At 43.6% G+C, this 21441-nt stretch overlaps 3 protein-coding genes across 3 annotated transcripts in view; 1 reads left to right on the top strand and 2 right to left on the bottom strand.

Annotated features, from left to right (window-relative positions):
• Positions 1-3807: 3807 nt before the first annotated feature.
• On the top strand, positions 3808-8136 carry LOC131269168 (lysophosphatidylcholine acyltransferase-like). The gene is made up of 9 exons (XM_058271496.1): positions 3808-3924; positions 4017-4162; positions 5743-5960; positions 6028-6295; positions 6361-6624; positions 6714-6867; positions 7006-7113; positions 7182-7323; positions 7386-8136. The coding sequence occupies exons 1-9, from the start codon at positions 3808-3810 to the stop codon at positions 7487-7489; spliced, it is 1521 nt and encodes a 506-aa protein (XP_058127479.1). The 3' UTR covers positions 7490-8136.
• Positions 7667-11370, bottom strand: LOC131268889 (uncharacterized). The gene is made up of 3 exons (XM_058271182.1): positions 11331-11370; positions 9741-10101; positions 7667-8057 (listed from the first exon to the last, which is right to left on the bottom strand). Exons 1-3 carry the CDS (start codon positions 11368-11370, stop codon positions 7667-7669), a joined length of 792 nt encoding a protein of 263 aa, XP_058127165.1.
• Positions 11371-12532: 1162 nt separating this feature from the next.
• LOC131268890 (involucrin-like) overlaps positions 12533-21441 on the bottom strand; it is a 28286-nt gene continuing 19377 nt past the window's right edge. The window contains exon 2 of the mRNA XM_058271183.1: positions 12533-14383. Within this exon, the coding sequence (XP_058127166.1) occupies positions 12533-14383 (1851 nt within the window). The remainder of the gene's footprint in view (positions 14384-21441) is intronic.

Here is a 21441-nt window from a genome sequence, read left to right on the forward strand (position 1 = left end):
GGATGCTCACTTGTAAATATTGTTGTTCATAGCTTTCGTTTCTCGACTGTTAGCTGATTCTAGTTGATATCTGCAATGTAATCCATTTACACTGGATTGGATCTTCAAGCTACCATCTGCCGTAAATGTTGATACGCAATGTTCCAAGATTTCCTTATTGTCTACTACGGCATATCCGGAATTGTTTTACTACTTTAAAATGGTTAGCCCTGTTATTAGAAGTCTTAGCTTGGCAGAGAAAATACAGTACCTACACGAGAATGTTTTCTGTGACATAGGTGAAAAAGAATGTTGAAACAAAGTTTACACTATTTTTTATGCACAAAAAACTACAATTTCGTCTCTGAAATCAACGGACAGAAAACTTGTTTGTCATACCTTTTGTATGGATATCGATGGATTTCTCTTTTTTCAACCTCTAACCTCAGTTTTATTAGTCATGCATCGTTGGAAAATGAATCTTAGGTACGTTATCTAAAATACATAGATCGAACAGTATCTTGTCATGTTATGAATAATCTGAATTTTTAAACAAATTTAAGAATATCAATTTTCAAGGGTTCTTTGCATCCCTTGCGTGTATTGTATGGGAAATTGAAGGATCTTAAAATTCGGCACAAATATCTGCCAATTCGGTATGTCAAGTCAGAGAGCTTTTAAATTAAGGTAGATTTTTCGATTTACTTTAGTATTTAAAAAAGATCTAAAAATTACATAATTCTATATATTTTCAATAAGTATGATAATTTATTCCTTCGTTTGATTCCAAAATTACACTGGTACTTCATACAATTTGTATGGCATACGGTTAACACCAGTTGACATAGAACTCTAAACATTCAAATGTATTGTGTACATAAGTACATAAAATTCGGGTTTGTTTATTAAATTCTTCCTTTTATCTCTACATTGACAAGTGAATATTCGTCGTGCCAAGGAAACATTCGCTTAGAAGCGCGTACGGCGGCTAATCTCCATGCAAAACTACTTTGCAACTTCGTGCTAGTTAGGCTTAGGAGCAGCGAAACTGTTGCTTTATAAACTGACGCGTAAACAAATCCAAACCAACACGCAAACAAAGCAAAGAAAATTCACCACAACACATAACATTTTTTTTATCTTCTAATTTCTACTATTCACAAATGTAATTCAGTTGTAAAACTCCTTTTTTTCGATATTTTCACTAACTTGCTTCCTGCTGTCGTAACATTAAACAAATTGAACTTTGCCTAGAAGGTGATGGCGGTGTCATACATATAGCCACTCCTACGATGGAACAACATATACACACACTTTTGCCGTTATCTGTTTTAGCTTGTTTTCTTAGGGAATTTCGAATGTTGATGCGCATAAAATACGTAACTGTGAAACTTGTTTGGACAAATGCTAAACTTGATTAGGCTTAAGGTTTTTTTCCTTACTGCTGCATTCTCCATCATCTACTTGTTTCGCGTTAGCCCTGCGTCAAATGTTTTGTCAAAACTGAGTTTTTTCGCACTACCCACCGAATGTTCATTCTTCAATGTAGGGAGAGGGTTACAACGGGGGGTGTTGTAAGGATAGTAGGATCCTGGACAGCACGTACTGAAACTAATTTAAAATATAATTTTTGGGTTTCTGTGTTGTGTATGCATGTACGAATGTGTGTTTCTTGTGCGTGAGCAATGTATTGTATGCCTCCAGTTCTCTGCTCCAAAAATAAAAACAAACTATTAAGAAACCTAAGAGACAGAGAAAATTTAATGTCCGGCTGGTAGCTGAATTCGATTGTAGGTGCACTTGTAATTTGCCTAGCTGAGGTATAGTTATAAGATAAAGAACAAACAAATAATCTCACAAACGTAACAGTTGTGTCGAGCAAGAAAGATATATTTTCGAGTATATTTATTTAGCTAGTAAACTAAAGGTTTTCCACTCGCACATCGTGTGCTCCGAAGATGCGGTACAACCGGTTTGTAGCAAATGCTTTCTTTTCGGAATCGTTGGAAAAACAATACAAAGAAACTACACGAGACCATGCAATCAAAAATAAACATGAAGAAAATAGCGAAAAACCGAGCGCGATGACCATCTAGTTAAGCGGACTTTCAGGGTGTATCATATGGCACACGTTGCCTTCTAAGAGAAAGGCAAGCTGTGCAAACGGATGGAACGAAATATTTAGAAGAAATAAACCTGGCATTGAGTGCCAAGTATTTAAAAGATATATTTTCAACAGCTATTGGAACGAAAAGTATGAGCGTTCAAATGATCGTCTATGTTAAATTGGCTGTTCTAATAATTTTTTATCTGAGAATATCAACAATGGAACTAAATAATCATGAGATGATTTGAAAAAAAAGGAGCACAGTTTCTGGTTTTTTCGTATATGGAATATTAACCCTTAATGGCATGGTGCTATTCTCAAGTAACAAGCCAAAGTAAAATGCAACTTATGTTAGTTCAAGAATAAAATTAACTTGCATTTACTGAATTCGTTTATTTTGCATTACACTGTTACCAACGAATCGTAATATAATACTCGTAATTCATTTGGTTTGAAGTTTAATTTCATGCAATCAGTTTGTAATTAGCATACATATTTCCAACTTTGCGTATCTGAGGTTCTAGAAACAAACAGTTCCTTTACAGCACAACTCTTTTCTTTTATGGTAATAAAGGGCACATTTTTTAATTCATAGCTAAAACCTAAATCATACATAAGTTGTCTTCTCCAATTAGTATTTCCTGGTTACTACACACGCTTACAGCCAGAGTGCTCGAAAATAGTTTCGAGAGATAAGAGATGTTAAATATGAGAGCATTTGTGTTAGATATCATAACATGATAATTTGACTGAAAATATGTTTGTTTACACGCAAAGGGGCGCCTCTTATAATAAAATTCGTATCGAAACATTAAGGGCTTCATCTTCCTTTTATCTTCCTCACACGAACGACTTCTTAGAAGGACGGTTAAAAGAAGATGCTACAAACAATACACAATACATAGCTCAATGTTTTCATCCTCTATACAATAATGTTAGGTAAACATGTCAAATATTGCTAATCAACAGTTTTTAATTGTTGGCATTTTTGCATCCGTTGACTTTGGAGGTTAAATACGGTTGAACTTGATTTGTTTGAGATTGAGTGTTGGTAGCTGGGGTCCAACAGTGCCCCGTTTACGTCGGGCGATCATGCTTTCTTCTCTTTTCATCCATCTCCTTGCGTTCAGCAGGTCTTGCTTTGCGCAAACGTTAGTACGTTCTTCGGGAACTTCTATTTTTATAACGTTTTCATCAAACACTATGAGACATTCCGTGCGGCTGTGAGTGTCCCTTTTTAAGACTATCGGTTTCTACAATTTATTTTTTAGTCTTTCCTCAGCATCGAAGGTTTGAGGTGGGGGGGCTAGGATGTAACGACACTGGCGAGTTACCACAACACTCCGCACACAACACACGCGTCAGTCGCTATCTTGCGGTCGAACCCGACACTTCGGCTGGTGTGCGTGAATGATTTGTGGGGAAAGAGTTTAAGCGGCGGGCATGTGCAAGGTGTGATCGACGGTCATACGTTTCACGTATGTCATGAACCTGACCCTGCGGCCCACAAAACAACGAAAGTAGAATAATGATATATCGTGTGTGACTATCTAGTGATATTTTACAAAGAGTTTTACTAGAGGCGTTATCGCGTTCGTTGTGCGTGGCAAAGTGTTCTCGGCTATCCGAACTCGACATTACGATCTGCTATTTAAGTTAGTGCACAAAATCCCGCCATCAAACAGACCGTCTACCATCCGTGTGACATCAATCAAATCAGAATGAACTTTCAACGATTAACGCAGATCAGCAATCCTGATACGCGGATTAGCGAGTTTGAGTACGTCAATCCCTTCGTACTGAAGCTGGAGTTGGATGATACTTGGACGAAGCTGAAGGTAACAAGGGCCATCTCCTTGGCATACCAAGCATTTAACGTGAATTAGCAATCCTTTCGTTAGATGATTATGTGTCTTTTTATATTTTGCAGACCTATTTGATGACGATATTTCTCCTGCCGATACGTGCGATCTTGATGAGTCTATGTCTGGTAGTGGCATGGATGTTTGCCTCGATCGGCCTGTACGGGCTAACGGAAAAAGAGCGCCGCTCGATACCGATTTCTGGCTGGCGACGGTAGGTGCCGTAGCTGGATAGCAAACAGTGGACGCGTTGAAAAACCAGGCAAACCAAACATAGGAAATAGGATGCATCTTTGGGCACATGTTCGTTACTGGAGTGTTTCTGACGTGTGGTTTGCCTTTGACATGATCAACATGTCGCGCACATGTTTTGCGCGCTCGAAAACGATAACCAACCAAACGTGAACACTTGGCGAGCGCTGAACAGTGGCAAGATAAGCGACGTTGGTTGGATGAATCGTGGTCATCCGATTCTAGCACGGATCAGCCGAGCTATGGCAGACCTTTGCTCGCACGCATTCGCGCGTTATCTGCTTAGAAAAGGAAGTTGAGGAAGAAACCAGCTAAAAGAGTGTCGCCAGACGCACTTATCGCGTGCAAGCCAAAAGGCACAAGCGAGAGGAAACCATTCCCAAAACAAAGAAACAAACAACGCGAGGAATGGCGTGATCAAACTGCGGGTTTGTCTGTTTTGGTTGAAAAGAAAAGTAAAAAAGAATATCAACAAACCGGCTCCTCTCACCGTAGGCGTGCGTGGTGTAGTGTGCGGCTTTTACGGTTCACCTCACCTCGGAAACGAGATCTTCGATCATTCGCGGAGGTGGTACACAAGACGGAACCGTAGGAACTTGCTTTGCACACAGTTCGGCGTGTTTAACGTCGTCTGGGCGCATTGTGGTCGCCAACGCAGAGGCGACCGTGGATGTTTTCAAACATGTGTCGTGCAAGAGATTTGGGAGCAAACAAACTGCGCAGTACAGGCAGCTAGGTTTGGCGACAACAAGTGCGATATTTTTAGTAAGCTGAACCGCTAGACATGCTACCACGTGTAGAACCGGAAACGCACACGGCCACCGGCGCAGGCTACAAGAACAAAGTTCGTCAGCTCATAAACGATTCACAAACTGGTTTTCAAAATTCAAATCAATGGACGCATTGCGTATCAAACATGGTTTGATATGACATCGTTTGGTTTCGCTAGAAATGTTCATATCGCGGTTCATATTTGCTTACAAGAATTAATACATACTTATGATACAAAAAAGGCAAAATTAGAGGAAGATGTTCTCCTTCATTTTGAAATCTAATAGCATCTACATGCTTCTGTTAGATACATAAAATCATAGTTCAAAAAATTCAATTTGACTCATTGATTACTCACGGGATCAAATGCACTGCCGTGCACTTGGTTTTTGCCTCTTTTGAAAAGCAATACGAAAAATGACCGTTCATTGTTTGTTTACACGATGGAGCGACATTGTCGTGTTTTTTTCTGTGACCTGTTGTGCCTACCGGATATGTGAAATTATTACCAATGGTAAAGGTACCTCAAATATCCTTTGGGAAGCTTATCTATTTTTCTATAAAGAAGGTCTATTTGTTATTGTAATGAAAAATTTACTATAGGTAGCAGAAAGGCAGGTCGAAGGAATGACGCGGTATCGTGTAAAAAAAAACAGTTACGCTTACCATGTATCGTAATGGAATGAACTGAGTATACTTCATCTTATCAGCCGAATATGTGGCAATATCCGAGTGTAATAATAATGTATATGTATCATATCTTTTTTTTAGAGAAATGCGTGAATTAACGGCGTTGGCTATGCGACTATTGTACTTTTTTGGATCATTTCACTACATCAAGGTGTATGGAGAATGTGCTACACCCCGTGAGGCACCGTTCGTAGTCGTGGGACCACACTATAGTCTTTTCGACTCTATAGTCGTTGCATTCTGTGGCCCGTCAACAGTAGTGGCCAAGAGCAAAGCAGCTGATTTACCCCTTATTGGCAGTAAGTAGCAACGCATGGGGTGTAATGGTTCCACGCTACCATACACTGACCGTACTTCCACCGGCAGAAATAATTGACATAACCCAGCCAATCTACGTTTGCCGAGAGGATGCAAATTCGCGCCATATGACACGCCACCTGATAGTCGAGCGCGTTATCTCAAAGGAGGACTGGCCGCAGATTTTGGTGTTCCCTGAAGGTACCTGTAGCAACGGAAAGGCGATAGTTCAATTTAAACCAGGTGCATTCGGCCCTGGACTGCCCGTGCAACCAGTTGCAATCCGGTACCCGAATGCCGTCAACACGGTTTCTTGGACGTGGGAGGGACCTGGCGTGTAAGTTCTCGAATCACCCCCATTCGATGTTACGAGATACAAGTTGCATTTTGATCGAACCACAGACCAACCCTGCTCTGGCGCACACTGACGACCCTGCACACCAGTTTCGAGATACACTTCCTGCCGGTATACTATCCGAACGATCAGGAGCGGAGCGATGCCAAGCTGTATGCACTGAATGTGCGCAACTACATTGCGTCTGCAATCGGCATTCCCGGAACCGAACACGGACTCAACGACTGCAAGCTAATGAACTACATGATTGCGATTGGCATGCCGTACTATGCATGGAGCCATGACATCGCAAAAATGCGCAAATGGTTAGGGTAAGCTACAAAACCAAGCCTTCGCTTGTTCGCCTGGTCCGGTAAGAGTAAACGTCATTTGATCATTTTGGTTGGTTTCGTATTGCTAGATTAACCGATGGAACTGTTGAGGAGCGTTTGGTCGAGCAGTATGCACCATTTACGGATGAACATGCCCATGTTACACTGGATGAATTCGCGAGAAGGTTGGGCGTTGCGAGGGAAGACCACTCGACCAGAATTTTGTTTAAAATATTCAACAAAGTATGTTTGTTAAATTCTGTCAGCTTGACTTGAAATTAAATTAAGCTACTTATTGTCGAACAAAACGAAGTGAAGCGATAATTGCATAAGATCCTGTGACTCGTTTGGTTTGGATTAATGTCTCTCCATAATTTACAGGACAAGGATACTTGTGGATTGATTGACTTCCGAGAGTACTTGCTGCTTGCGTTGTTCCTGTCCACGTTGGGGAAACCGAAGCTCGAGCTTCTGAAGCTGCTATTTAAGGTTCGACATAGCGATTGAACAATGTGTTCGGTACAGTTTGTGTATAATGCTTTGATGGGATTTTCCAGCTGTACAGTGGTGCACACGGTGGTTTAGTAACCCGCGAAGGGCTGTACCGAGCCATGAAATATCTTTCAACTGTAACACCATCACAGTGCGACCAGCTTTTTGTGAAAGCAGATAGTACAAACCGAGGTCTAGTTTCCTTTGGTATGTTTTGCATTTCTTGCTCGAGGCGTTGGATGGTTTTCAGGATGTTTTTCCTTTCACAGATCAATTTGAGGCCATTATCAACTATCACCCAGTGCTGCTTGATTTGCAGGAACTGAACGAACCAAAGCCGTACGCAGCCCAACAACAGTCGCCGTCCAACTGATGACACATCACGTTACCATCCGCTCCGCTGTTGTTCACGTAGCTTGTAGTTCTTAATCTTTTATTAGTGGTATTAACAATCTTAGAGAACAGAAACAGAAGGTGTAAAGCTTTTTTAAAACGGCGTGTTGGCGGGTCGGATTCTAAGCAGGTGGCGATCCGGCACCCGGAGCAATATCTAGCTGGTCACATTGACGTCACACTCCTCGATTCGACACACTAGCGGTACGTCCAACAGTCTCGGGAGGTGTCGCGGAGCGTGCACGGCTACAAAATCGCCCACCAGCTGCCGTCGGTAGCGGTGCCACATCAGCTCACTGAGAAACCAGCGAAAAAGACGCTCGCGCGGCGGCTGACGCTGCTCGAGAAAGATCCGGACGCGGTTCCAGATGTTGCCCCGGTTTTGCGGCTTCTCCAGCAGCCAGTAGCGCGGTATCAGCAGGCACTGGACGCGGCTTCGAGCAAACACCGCCCGGTCTACCATATGCTCGCCGACCCCAAACACCGCACCGCTGCTATACGTGGCAATGTCCACGAAATGGGACTCCCAGGGGCTTGATGTGCGTATGCTGAAAAGGTGAAGAATATTGTACAGTAATGAACCCAATTGTAAGAACTTGAATAAGAATTGTGCTTCACGCACGTCGAAGAAGGAACAAACTATGGCTTTGCGCAAAGTGTTTTTGTTGCACTTTTTTTTCTACTTTCGTTGCGTGGCTTTTATTTCGAGTGCACCTGCTTCGAAAACACATTCTCATGTGTATGTTTACTTTAATTAATTTATTTGACACTAATCGATGCAATTGAACCATATTTTTGCTTATTATTGCCAAATCATTGCTGATCACATTCACAAAAAACACACATGATAGAACAAGAATGCTTGCATAGTTGCTTGCAAACTGCCCATCATTTAATCAATAAAATCATAAAAATGTTAGGATAATATAAAGTTTTGTTCGGTTTTAGACCAAAAACTATATAGTGACCCTTCACGGAAAAAACCAGTCACCTTTCTTTTCCTTGCGTACAGTGGTAAGCACAACTTCCAAAAGACAGAAATCGTGGAACAACTCTCCGGAGGGCACGGCTAAAAAATGCTCTCTCCTATTCGTGTAGCCAGTATCTCCCTTGTCGAACATATGGAGGGGAGTTACCACTTTCTAGGGTTGGCAGATTAAACAAACCTTATCCTTAACACGTTGACAGCCAAGTGTTTTTAGCACGCTTTTTTAGTACAATCTTTTTGTTGTTATACCATTGTATTCCTTTACAAAATAGTGAATTCCTGGCAAATACTGTAGAAAAGTTCGACGTTCTGGGATCATGAGCCCTTCGAGTGTTGTACCGGTGAACGTCAGAACCCATAACTACTCTTTCTCCAAGGACCCCTCAGGAGTTTGAATATATGGTAAGTATCATAGTCTGGTACACTATCTGCTGCTCTACCGACATCAGCAACACAACACTAGCCTCATTACCCTATTTTGCACTTTTTGAGCTGTGTCCGATTGCCGAGGAACATTATTGATGGACAAAAATCAAAATGCGGTGATTTGTAGAGTTGAATTTTCCCAAAAAAATTAGGTTGTTCCCCAGTCTACTCAATTTTGCTGCACTTAAAGAAAAAGCCATAAAAACAGTAAAATACCGCATTTTAGCTACAATAGCTGTTTCTTTTTACGATTTTACACTGTCGCGGCTTCCTTGAGATCTTAGATTGTTTCATAAACATTTATGTTACTGCTCAAAACAGCTTCTAAAATTAACAAATCGTTTTTTTGTTCATTGGTTCATGGGCATTTTATTCCATATTTTTCAATTTCTGGTTTTTTTTTAACGTTGACCCTAAATTGGATACAATTTCACCCATTTTTCATTTCATTTTTAGCCGGATACATTCCCATACTCATCGTGTAAGGCTCGAAAGTTTGTGAAATTATTTAACTCCTGAATGGTGCGGCTTGGCAAGGTTTGTTTCATTCGTTCGTTGTAAGAAACCAATGGGTAGGGTTTTATTATACTGTTTACCCTGCTTGAATCAAATGTTACCGCAATGTAACAGCGAAACACTGAGCGGTATGAATATTGTTTTATTCAGATTATTTAGGTTACTTTTATTGCAAAAATTATCACTAGTGTAACTTATATTTACAATTAAATACAAGCTATTGGGGGGAAAATTGTCTTATTGCCTATTTACGTTTTATGATAAAAAAAAACAGGTTTGTCCTGTACCACTTCTTACCTACCTTAGTTGGTTTGTCGTTGGTTTGGTCGACGGTGTATCGGTCGAACTCCCTAGACGTTCCTGTCGACGTCGATGAAACCGTGCGATCTCATCCTCGGTAGGCTGCGACCGGGCTAACTTGTAGCGCGTCACTCCGGTCCGCGGATCGCAATGCTTATGCAGATTCAGACACTGAAGCAGACCACACTCGCCACTAAGTACGAAATGGGCGTAGTTTACCGGTGCTTTACCTTCAACAAAAATGGTCTGGTCGGGCTCGAACTGGCGTATCCGTGCCCGGTGGCAAAAATCGCGCCGCTGGTCGTCGGACCAGCGGTCGAAGTAGGAAAACCGTGCCAGAGCATCTAGCAGGTCTCTGGTTCCTTCGGGCGTCAGCGTGGTGGAGCGTTTTTTTGGAGATAGCGATCAAAAACTCACTCTAGTTTCGGAATTTCACGGGCGGGATGTTGACATTCGACTTGCGTCGACCGCGAGTTCACTTCATGAACTGCATGGTTGAAATTGATGGTTCGATCGAAGGGTTCGATAGACAGCGTTTGCCAGTATATATACATGTTGCTTAAACCGTGGTGTCGCGTGTATCGTACGATACACTCAGCTGTCGAACCAAATTGGATAAACATGGACGAGGAGCACTACTACCACCACTGCCCTCGAGCGGACGCGTGGGGTTGTTTGGTACGCCTGGAATTGGGTTTTATCGTGTAGGACCAATCACGGTGGCCTTGAAATCAAAACAAAAAAACAGATACCCCCTGCGAAACGGTGAAATCGAATTGATATCGTTGGCGAGCTGTGTGCAACCACAGTCCCTTGCCTACATCAAGGCGTTTTCGTCGGGCACACCAGTGTCATCTGCTAGAAGGTCCGTGCACTCCCGTGCCGTAAAGTCACGCGATTTATGAACAAGGAACCGTTATGGAACTGTTGCTACGACCGTAAATAAAATGGCTCGGGGATGGAATAGCTGTGGCTGAATAGGTTTCGTAGTTCCAAAAGCTAAAATGTTTATTTTAGAAATCCTTCGATGTACCCCCACTTCCTTCTTTTCTCCAGAAACAACCAATTCGAAGATTCTGAATCACGGTCAACGAGCTTCCTAGTCGGACCAGGAGGAGCTCCTAGTACCAGGTAAATCAGTTATTTCTGTAAAAAACAATACACATTTTAGGGGAGCCTGGTGCATATATGGACCCACGAATTTCTTATGAAAATTCGTTTTGGTCGCGAAATAAGTAGTCTTTTTGCTATTGGTTTAACAAAAAAGTCTGAGCCAAATGTCTATAAACCAAATTATAAACAAATTTTATAACAAAACTGATTGTACTAAAACGTGTTATAAAAAAAGCTTGTCAGTCAACGTGTTAAGGCCAATTTGCTAGTGATGAGAATAACAACTCTTTTTAAAGATTTAAATCAAAGTGAACAATCATCGGGATGATTCGAATCTTCAAGTCACTCTTTTGTGATTTAAATCGTGTAGAATGATATATTAATCTTCGAGGAGATTTGAATCCGTAACAGGGATTCGAATCCCAAAAGAGTGAATGAGATTGGACTCCCTATGGCGACTAGCAACTCTTGTACTTACTCTTGAGATTCGAATCTCTACTTGGGATTCGAATGCACATTTTTGCTTTATGGACACTTGTAATCGAACCAGATCTTAAATGAAAGGAAAGGCACATGTTACACCACCCTACCTACCACCTCCACCACACCCCACCCCCACCGATAGTCCGAGGATTATTTGAAGTATTTTCAGTACAGAGCGTTACAAACGTTACGCGTTTGTAACAATAATAATAATTATAGTTTCTACTTAATAATAATAGTAATAAGTTAATAAGTTCTACTACCTTCAATGTTTGAGGAAAACGGCGACAACTGTTGGAAAAAACTGAAGAATTCTCGATTCAGCTATAATAGAATAATGCCAATAGACAGAATAATACCATTAAAAGGACAGGTTTAGTTTTTTAAACGTACATTTTATTTGAGAGAATTACCAGTCGATGGAACCGACTGTAGAGCGAATAAAATATTTTAAACTACTTAATGATCTCTTTAGCAAATTGTAGGCATCGTCAGTCCGATCTGTACCGCTTACCTAGAACGCCTAGTTTTTTCGCTTAGTTTAATCATTACCTTAATTAGATGCTTACTGTCATCGTCGCCTAACACCAAACGACAAGACACGTATGTCGAATACCACTTGTTCAAAGGGTCCCAACAACTGGCGGACGTCAAACTAATTAGGACGAAGAAGGGCATGTGGATGATTTTGTGTGTTTGTTTTCATTTTTTTCCGAGATGACGCAAGAAAGCGAATCCCTGACCGAGTAAGTGCCTGGAGGGATGTTAAGCAAGCCGTAGACGTTATATATTAATCTGTACAGATGTTTGACGTCTACAGCTTTTCCTTAGCTCTTTCCAACATCCCTCGAGATATTCGGGATATCTGGAGGGATGTTTGACAGACGAGAGAACGAGGAAATCTGTAGCCGTCAAAGATCTGCACAGATTAATATGTGACGTCTACGGGCTGCTTTAGAGTACGAAAGAATATTGGCTGGCCGACATGACAGGACTGCGTCTCTCGAGCACGTGACAGTAATAAATATGGCAGAGATGAGGTTAGCTAACACGCTTACACAAATGAAATACGAAAAGATTTTCGGCTTTCAAAGTCCTACCAAGGCACACCGAATGTTATCTCACATACTTTCTGTATCTATACTGCATCCTCACTGCTGGTCTGTCGCACACAATAGTGATTCCCGCGCAAACCCTTCACTTCCGGAAGAGCAGCTGCCGTTGCTGTTCGGGGCTCAGCTTGGCGAACATGCGCTGAGAGGAGGCTTGCGGGATGCCGTGATTAAGGGCGAGCACCTTCGTGATGATGTTGAAATCTTCGGCGGAGCGGGATGTGATGCCGGACTGGAACAGTAGGTTCTGCAGATTTTGGCTATCACTGGCGAATGGTTGTGATGGCCGGAATGGCTGCTGGTTAAGGCCGAAATTGCCGGTCGCTGGCTCTTGGCGGAAGATCCGGTTGCGCTGCTGTAGCGGCGGTAGTTGCTGCTGATCGAAAGGGCTAGGACCGAGCTGCAGTGGAGGAAGGACCGGGAAAAGGTTAAATGGCTGGAAGGGCTTTAGCGGAAGGGCCTGGTCGCGGGCGAGTTGTGGCGGTTGCGGTGGCAATGGTGGCGTCGGCTGGCTGATGGCTTTCACCTGCTCGACGGTAGTGCTTGGTTGGGACTGTTGCGGTGCTTGTTGTGAGGCCTGGAAGTCGACGGCTTCCTTGAAGGGTAGCTGTTGCTCAACCGAGATCGGGATCGGCTTGCCACCCGGCAGGCTGACGCTCGGGATGAACTGCACGGCTGGGCCGGGCCGGGGAAGCTCCTGAATGAAGGTGGGTTGAGGTGCTATCTGCTGTGAAGCCTGGGACGGTTTGAATGGGAGGAGTTGCTGCTGCGACGGTAGCTGCTGTTGTAGTTGAAGTGGCTGGAACAATTGCTGTTGTTGCTGCTGTTGACGGAAAAGGCGTTGCTCTTGCTCGAATCGATGGATGCGCAGGCGAGTCTCCTCATCGAGCCGCTGCTTCTGCTGCTGTAGCTGTATTTGTTGCTGCTGTATAATGGCCTGCTCTTGCTGTAGCTTAGCTCGTAGCAGCTGTTCCTGTGCACGCTGCTGGTTTTGGAGGGCGATTAGTTGCTGCTCGAGCTGGCGTGTCTTCTCTTCGAGTGCTCGCGTGACTTCTGGCACCGGCATACCCGAGACTTGCGGAGGGAGTAGTGTAGGCATAGGTTCGGAGCTGGCTGATGCTGCGGAGCCGTTAGAGCTGGAACCAGAAGACGGTTGGGCAGTCTGCTGCTTTGGAGGAGTTTGCAGCAGTGGGATGACATTGCGTGAAACACCTAGCTGATCCTGTTGGACTGTGAAAGCCGCTACAAGCGGTGCCTGGAATATCTTAACATCCTCCGACTTTACCTGCTCAATGTTTTCACCGTCTTCGTTGTGAGTTGGAGCAGCTGTCGTCGACACTGGAGGTACTGTGTTCGTTATGGTAGCTGAAGGAACAGGAGACGTGGTGGTACTGGAATCTGCTGACGGTAAAGCAACGGTGTTACCATCTAGTAGCACCTGTGGAACGATCTCATTCTCGGATTCTAGTTTCGGTGTGCTTAGAGTTGATTTAGGCTTCGCGATGATGATCGTCTTGATGATTTCGTTCGTCCCTGCTGATCCCACCGTGACCGGGTCCGATTCCCGTTGCTCAACCTCACCCTCGAGGGTGTCGGTCTCTTCCCGTGGGCTGTTCGTGACATACGTGTGGAATTCGATGGCGGGCGTATCTGCAGCACGAACGCGTGCGTTCTCTTGGTCGTCCGCCACCGAACTCTCCTCTAGAATCTCGTCCAGGATGGTAGTGGCGAAGTTCTCCTCGGTTGTGTTGGAGTCGCTTAATAGATGCTCTTGCTTCTCCTCCTCCTGTCGCTCTTTCAAGTGACGAAGGGCGCGTAGCAACGCCTTCCTTAGGGCTGGATCGATGTTGAGCTTCCGCTCGATAGCACCACCTTCCTTCGCCGCAATCGCGCAGTTGGCTACCAGCAATATTGCCAGGCATACCAAATATCCTGCCTATATCAAGGAAGAAGAAACAAAACAATATCGGAGTTAATGGATTATTTAGAAAAAAGGACCAATGTCCCTTTGGGTGGCGCTATCTGATGAATATTTACATTTCGTCTTACATTTGAGTGTGTACTAATTCGACGATAGAAGACGTAAAATCAAAATGGGATCTCTACTACATGCACATCTATGAAGTTCTAGCAAACAAAATAATTTCTGAGTTCTGAAACGCAATTTATTAACGTCGAGTTTACTCAACTGCCCATAATTGTCCTCCATCATCCTAACAGACCATGAGTGCATTGAACAAACTGCTGTTTTTATTTTTTTTTTCAATTCTACTAAAAACTACATTCCCTTTTCACGCAAACAACGGAGCGAGTCTTAGTTCTTGTGGCTGAAATTACAGATGGCATAGGGAAACATTTTCAAATGGATCGTATTACCCGTAACAATTCCAGTCGAGTTCCATAAACAAATTGATAACAATGACAGTGAGCAAAGACAACGGTCGACCATCGTTACCACATCTCAGGTATTGCGAAGGTCCAGAAGCAGGCGATAGTAGTGCAGAAGCCTGAATTGATTGTATTCAAATTTAGCAACTTGTTTCTACATGATTGGCAACACCGTCAGCTGGCTCCTGAACGAACCATCTTGTTTTATGAACGTTAGATCATCGACTACGTACATTGGAGACGTTACCCGGCCTGTCCGTGTACGATGTAACACGGTGCAGATCACGCTCTCTGATCGTACGGAAGACCCAGCGTGTCTGTCAGCTGCGGAGCGCTCATTTTAATTAATTTCAATTGTTTGCGCCACGATTTCCTGATTCAACGAAAAACGCACTAGTTAGGTTTGAGAAAACTGGCTGAACCGAATGTTTCCACAGACAGGTTTGGTTGTGTGGCTTTTATGCCATTCCTCCGGATGGCTGTGCCTACTGTTGGAAGTTAAGGTCGCACTGCGTCGACGGTTGAGGCTCGATATTTGGATTTGGCAAAAGAGGAATTTTCTCTACAGAGGGGGAGTGGTTCGATTGGAGATGAGCCACAACAGTTTCCTGCTTCGATTAAATGAACTTTGGGGCCTTTCAGTGCAAGCTTTTCTATGCGGTAATGATCGAAACTGAATGAGAGTGATCCATTGGTGACTTAAACAAGTCATATAACCGCTGGGGTTTTGCTTCTTAGTGTCTTAATTTCGTTACCCTCGTTAATTGATATTCTGGGAACAAATGAAGCCAGTTCCGATTGAAGTGTAGTTCACGTTGTGCATCCTGCCAGAGCTGGTAAAATCCAGTTACCGTAACCTGAGTTTGAAAGATTAGAGGTATCTCTGTCTCTCGTGCTCACAGCTGGATCCGATTCGTTCGATACCACAAACCCCCGTTATCGTTCTCTTGATTGTTATTGACGTTGACTACCAAGCGGGTTTAGAACCTGTTTTTTGGTACAAGAATTTTGGATTCAATTGTTTATAAAATAAATGCTTACACTGGTTTTTAAAACAATAATAATCATGCTAAATTTCCCTTAGTATAATTGTTTACAACTGCTACAGTCTACTACTTACTATATCAGAGTTCTACTATATGAGTTTCGCGGCAAGTTTCAAATTGCCTGTCACCCACTTTGAGAAACCTTGGCAGTCAACGTGTTAAATGATTTCTTCAATTGTTATTTTAATCCAACTGCTTCTTTTCCCTATCAGTCTTAAATTGAAAAAGGTGAATCGTGTATGGTACATGGTATATGAACCACCTCCGCAGTCCCATAAATTGAGTTAGGTAGCATACATTGCTGACAATGAGGTCCCGCGATAAAAATAATGTTTTCTCCTTTTTGGGGGAACTCACAAGCTCACTCATGATCGGTATCACCATTCGTCTGGAGGTTAAACCTCCAGACTAACTGACTCTATGCTTTAATACGAGGGTTGCCTTTTAAGTTTCGGGATTTGGAAAAACTGGTGATGCAATCTGTTAATTAACAATTTTATCGTAAAGTTTGACATTTTTGAGGTTATCCGTTCTCAGAACGTTTTGACATACGAACGCTATTTGTGTTGTTAAAAAAATGTTTAAAATTTCAAACGACGCGAGTCTTTTTTAAGAGATCTTCGCTTCTTCAGGTATTGAAAAACGTTGAAATCTCAATTTATTTTTTACGTACGGGAATTAAAAGAAGTCATTTGGTACTAGATCCAGGACTATATGGCGGATGACTCATCAAATCGATGTTTTGAGTACTCAAAAATGCAGTTGTTTGAGCCGATGTGTGAGAGCTCGCCTTGTCGTGGTGACGGGTGATCCGTCGACAGCGGTTGAATTTCCTGATTTCTTAGAAGACAACTGGCAAACAAATTGTTGTGTACCACTCAGAATAGACTGTTCTGCCTTTGTCTAGAGGTTTGGTTGCGATATATCCAGTTTTTCCGAAAAAACATGCGACCATTTGCTTGGAAGAGCTTCGTGCGTGAACAACTTTGGTTGGATTCGGCGCATCTTGAAACACCCATACAGTCGATTGCAGTTAAGTTACGGGTTCATTCGCGTAAATCCACGACTCATCACCTGTCACGATATTAAAGACGAATTTTGAAGCACCGCAATCGTATTTTTCGAGCATTTCTTACGACCAATCGACACGAGTCTTTATTTGAGAGATTGACAAATTGTGTGGAATCCAACACGAGCAAATTTTTTTGACAGTTAAATGTTCATGCAATATTAAGTATATGCTAGTCCCAGTAATACCTAAGGTTGTCTCTTTCTCACAAAAAGTCATATGACGATCTTGCAATATCCGTTCACGCACAGCATCAATTGTTTTCGGAACGACAACTGATTTTGGACGACCTTCACGAAATACATCTTGGAGTGAACTCCGACCACGATTTAATTCTCCAAACCATCGATAAATACTGATCATTGATGGAGTTTCATCACTAAAAGTTGAATTAAGTTCATTTATGCACTACTGCTGTGTCAATTCACGTCGAAAGTTGCAAAAAAAAATTCGCACGAAAATGCCCACGACCCAATTCTACAATTTGGCGGACATTGAAACTTTAAACTTTTTTTAACAACACAAATAACGTTCGTATGTCAAAACGTTCTGAGTACGTATAACCTCAAAAACGTCAAGCTTTAAGATAAAATTTTCAATTAACAGATTGCATCACCAGTTTTTCCAAATCCCGAAACTTAAAAGGCAACCCTCGTATCACGCGTTGAGCGGCCAATAGCGGCCGATTTATTAGTGCTGCACTGTTTGGTGGACGGTATCATGATCAGTAGTAGCTGCAGAGGCAGCATCAAAACCCATCATCTCAACCGTTAGATAATTATGAGCGCGATGAGATAATCGTCGCGTCATTCATCACCACGCGCCGTAGAAGCCGACGCAATGGCGGTAAAAACATGAACTATACGCTGAACGTGTCGATTGGAGGTATTGTGTACCACAACTCACGTCATACGCCACAGTAATTTGCACCGTCCCGACTTTCCGAACTTCCCAAACACAAGCGCTCTAGTCGTGCGAGTGATAGTTCACTGCGGAATGTATAAGTCACTGCAGGATAAGTCTGGCGACCAGCGTACTGCAGTGACAGCGCCACACTGGGATTGTGGTTGATAATGGTACCCCTTTCCTACATTGAGTGTGCCGGTTATTTTCGCATCATCCTTCTCCTCGCCGTAGCCAAATGGCACTATTGTATACGGTAGCTCGTGAGATAGGTCCGAAACTAAGCGGGAATGACAAACGGTCACAGCGTTGGGCAGTGTTTGCCAATGCCAAGAGGCAACAATTTGAACGGTCCGCTGGCTCGCCGACGTTTCAGTGGCTTTATATGTTGCGGCGAAACGCTGCAGGACGCCATCATTAATGGTGGAGTTCGCTGTTACGAGCCAAGGGTCAGATCTGCGGCGCCCCGAACGCAGGTTGGGGTCGGCGGTTCGCCACCTCCATCGTCTTCACATTCTCATTATCCCCATCATCATCATCATCATCGCAGTCGCCATCTTCCCACTGGGTTTGGGTGTGGTGTTCGGGTCGGTTATGACTGTTATTACCATAATTCACAGCTCAGGCTGAGCGAGAGTGTTGCGACCCAGCCTGGCTTGGCGCCGCGATCACTGTGCGCATGCCGCACGCGATCACCTCTGGTGGGAAAGTTTTGCGCGTCCCCGCCCCTCCGCATCCAATGCCCCAAGAATGCGCATGCCCAGGCTGCGGTTCAATGATTGATTTTGATTTATTGTGCACCGCTTACGTCAGCTGGCAACGTACGTACGGTACCCTGCCGAGTCGCTAATTTTTTACGAGCTGTTTACGTTCGGTGAGGTAGGCCCCGACGCATCGGGGAAAGCCCTCGCCGTGGACGTGAACATCTGCTTGCGCTGTTATGTGCCAACCGGAACCCGCGCTGGCAATCGCGCTGACGAGGAGAAGATACACACATAAATATTTTTAAAGACGCATCTTCGAAACGATTTTGCCTCCCTCCGAATGGTAAAGAGCAGGGGAGGATGGGTTCAGGTTGATGCGCCAACGCAACAATTAAAACGAAAAGAAAGCATGCCACACAGCGAAAAAACATCAACACATCGAATCGCTTAGGCGCGTAAGTGCGTCTGGTTATGTGTGCTGAGGAACTGAGATTTGACCTATTCTTCAGCCTCTAGTTTGTTTTCGGTGCAAAACACGAATTTGATCTGTTGCTTGTATTAACTAGCCTGCCAGAAGAAGAGAAACTACGTTCGACAGCTGTGACTTTACATCTGTAATAAACTTTAGTGAGGAAAACATACACACATTTTAGTTGAGCCTGGCGTGGCAGGATTTGAGTCTAGAAAACCCAGGTGGTGCCAAAATGGCATGGAACCATTAGAGAAAATGTTTGGTTTCTGCAATCTTTCCCAGTTCCAAGCGTACGCTAGCTAACCGGATGGGATGTGGAGAACATCTGGAATGGGGGGGGGGGGGAATGATTTATGACGTGAATTCACGGGTCGTTGACGGAACAAGCCGAGAGCTAAACAAATGTTTATTTGCCATCGATCTCCGCATTTGGCGCGGGCAGCTACTTTCTCCAAACATTGCACGAAAAGCGCGAAATGGTGAAGCTGGTGGAATACTTAAGGATATTGGTGTACCTTTCCATAGCTGCTTTCCATCCAATAATGTTTGAACAATTAATTTTGTGGAACGGTATATGAATACTTAACTACATCCTTGTGTTAATTTTGGGGTTAAGTCAATGGGCAAAACTATCAAAATTTATGAACAGGCTATAGGTAATGCTGAAAATAAAAGATCTATATTGTTGGATTGAGATGATATGGGTATCTAGCATCTCAAGATTTTGTGCATAGTTCAATTCGATGTTGTATTCCTGTAAAATGTTTATCTCGAGTGGTCCGGGGAAAAAGTCTAGTATGCCTTTAACGGGTAGACAAGACCAGCACGGTCGTTACGCCCGGAAGAAGATACTCTTGGCAAATGGTCTGGTGATCCCTCGGGGCCTCGAGGCAGGAAGAAGTAGAAACAGCAGAAAACGCAGTACCATCCGTGAGGTGCTCGCTAAAAGCAGACATTCCACGGCAGTGCAAAATGCTTTCCCAGGGGACACCTGGGTCCAATGTAGAGGTTTTCGTTCAATGATCATCCAATATGGGGAGAGAAACGAACCTGCTGCTGGCCATCTTCCACACGTTGGGATCGAGTTACCTTTTTGGATGCAAGCCTCCCAGACGGTCGTTCCCACCTTAACGTGTACCATGGTTCTTTTCGCCGTTTGACATTTTCAGCCTGCCCATCGTAACATAACCGTTTGTAATATTTGGAATTCGGAGGAGGGAGCCGACCTTAAAAACGGTCGAATTCGATGCAAGAAACAGTAAGAACAAGTTACATACCATAGCCGATAGGTATGCCACAGTAGACCTGGCTGGCGATTGGGTCGTGTGCAGGGGTCAATGTAGACGGACGAGGGTGTAGTTTAGAAAGCAGTAAGAAAAATTGAGTTGAAGGTTTGGTGCACGAAACAACTGCTTCCCTAGCAACAGCGCAACAAGTCGCGCCAGCATCTGCAATTACCGGTCAAGCGAACTCCGTGGATAAATTGTTATCGCGGTTGTAGGGCCCGGGTGGGACCCGGATCTCAGGCGACCTCTCGACCACCGCAAGGTTAATCTCCGTGGGCCAGGGTAACAGTGAAGCGTTGGTAGAGAAACCCGTTACATACACAATGCACTACGTAACGCGGTGTCGTCTTCAGCAAAGACACCGTCGTCGTCGACGACGACGTTTACCCAGGAAAGCAAACTTTCTCCCATGTCTGAAGACGTCCATGAATGGAGCCGGAGGTTTAAGGGAGCAAGGAACATTTTTGTGCACACGGATCCCGCTGTAGGGTGTCCCGAAACGTTAGCCAAGACTACCGGGGACAATCATCTTGAATGCTTTTTACCGATTGACATCATCCGCTCCTGCGTGGACTACACTTTCGCTTGGATATTTTCCCATTAACGATTATCGCCTGCCACTTCCCATACTACCTTCACCGCTACATACATCTCTCTGGACAAACGTGCTCACAAAAGGGTCAGAAACTGACTGACGCTTAAAGCTGCGGTAACCGGCTTAAAAGGTGCGGCCATCGCTCTAAGCGTGCCCTCGTAGGGTTAAAAGGGTCGGCCATCAGCTTAATGCTTTGGATGGATTCACTCAACGGCGCTCGGGTTATCGTAAAACCTACGGCGATCGCAAGAATAGGGTGGATGGATAAAGGTGGTAAAAGGTGTAAACACATTACAGATTACCTATGGATATTACATATCCGTAGTAATCCTGCTACCAAATTCTGAGAATACTTGAACCTACTGTGCTTGGAAATTTGTTTTGAACTATTTATGCGGCCCTTCTTCCAAGATATCGACCAAATGTCATAGTTTTTTTTTTTATATTTCAAACCTTTTTTTTTACTTAACATTTATTATCAAGTGAATTGGGTGGAATATTCGATCAGACAAATGATACTACATTGAAATG

This window comes from Anopheles coustani, chromosome X (assembly GCF_943734705.1).
Source record: "Anopheles coustani chromosome X, idAnoCousDA_361_x.2, whole genome shotgun sequence".
Taxonomy (NCBI): Eukaryota; Metazoa; Arthropoda; class Insecta; order Diptera; family Culicidae; genus Anopheles; species Anopheles coustani.

What these genes read in the sequence shown, in the direction of transcription:
- LOC131269168 (XM_058271496.1), top strand. Translation starts at nt 3,808, where the DNA reads ATGAACTTTCAACGATTAACGCAGATCAGCAATCCTGATACGCGGATT. An exon ending in CCGATTTCTGGCTGGCGACG is followed by an intron (nt 4,163 to 5,742) that starts GTAGGTGCCGTA and finishes TCTTTTTTTTAG; the next exon opens with AGAAATGCGTGAATTAACGG. An exon ending in TTCTGAAGCTGCTATTTAAG is followed by an intron (nt 7,114 to 7,181) that starts GTTCGACATAGC and finishes GGGATTTTCCAG; the next exon opens with CTGTACAGTGGTGCACACGG.
- LOC131268889 (XM_058271182.1), bottom strand. Translation starts at nt 11,370, where the DNA reads ATGTGCATTCGAATCCCAAGTAGAGATTCGAATCTCAAGA. An exon ending in TAGAGATTCGAATCTCAAGA is followed by an intron (nt 10,102 to 11,330) that starts GTAAGTACAAGA and finishes TGACGCCCGAAG; the next exon opens with GAACCAGAGACCTGCTAGAT. An exon ending in CCAACGACAAACCAACTAAG is followed by an intron (nt 8,058 to 9,740) that starts GTAGGTAAGAAG and finishes TCACCTTTTCAG; the next exon opens with CATACGCACATCAAGCCCCT.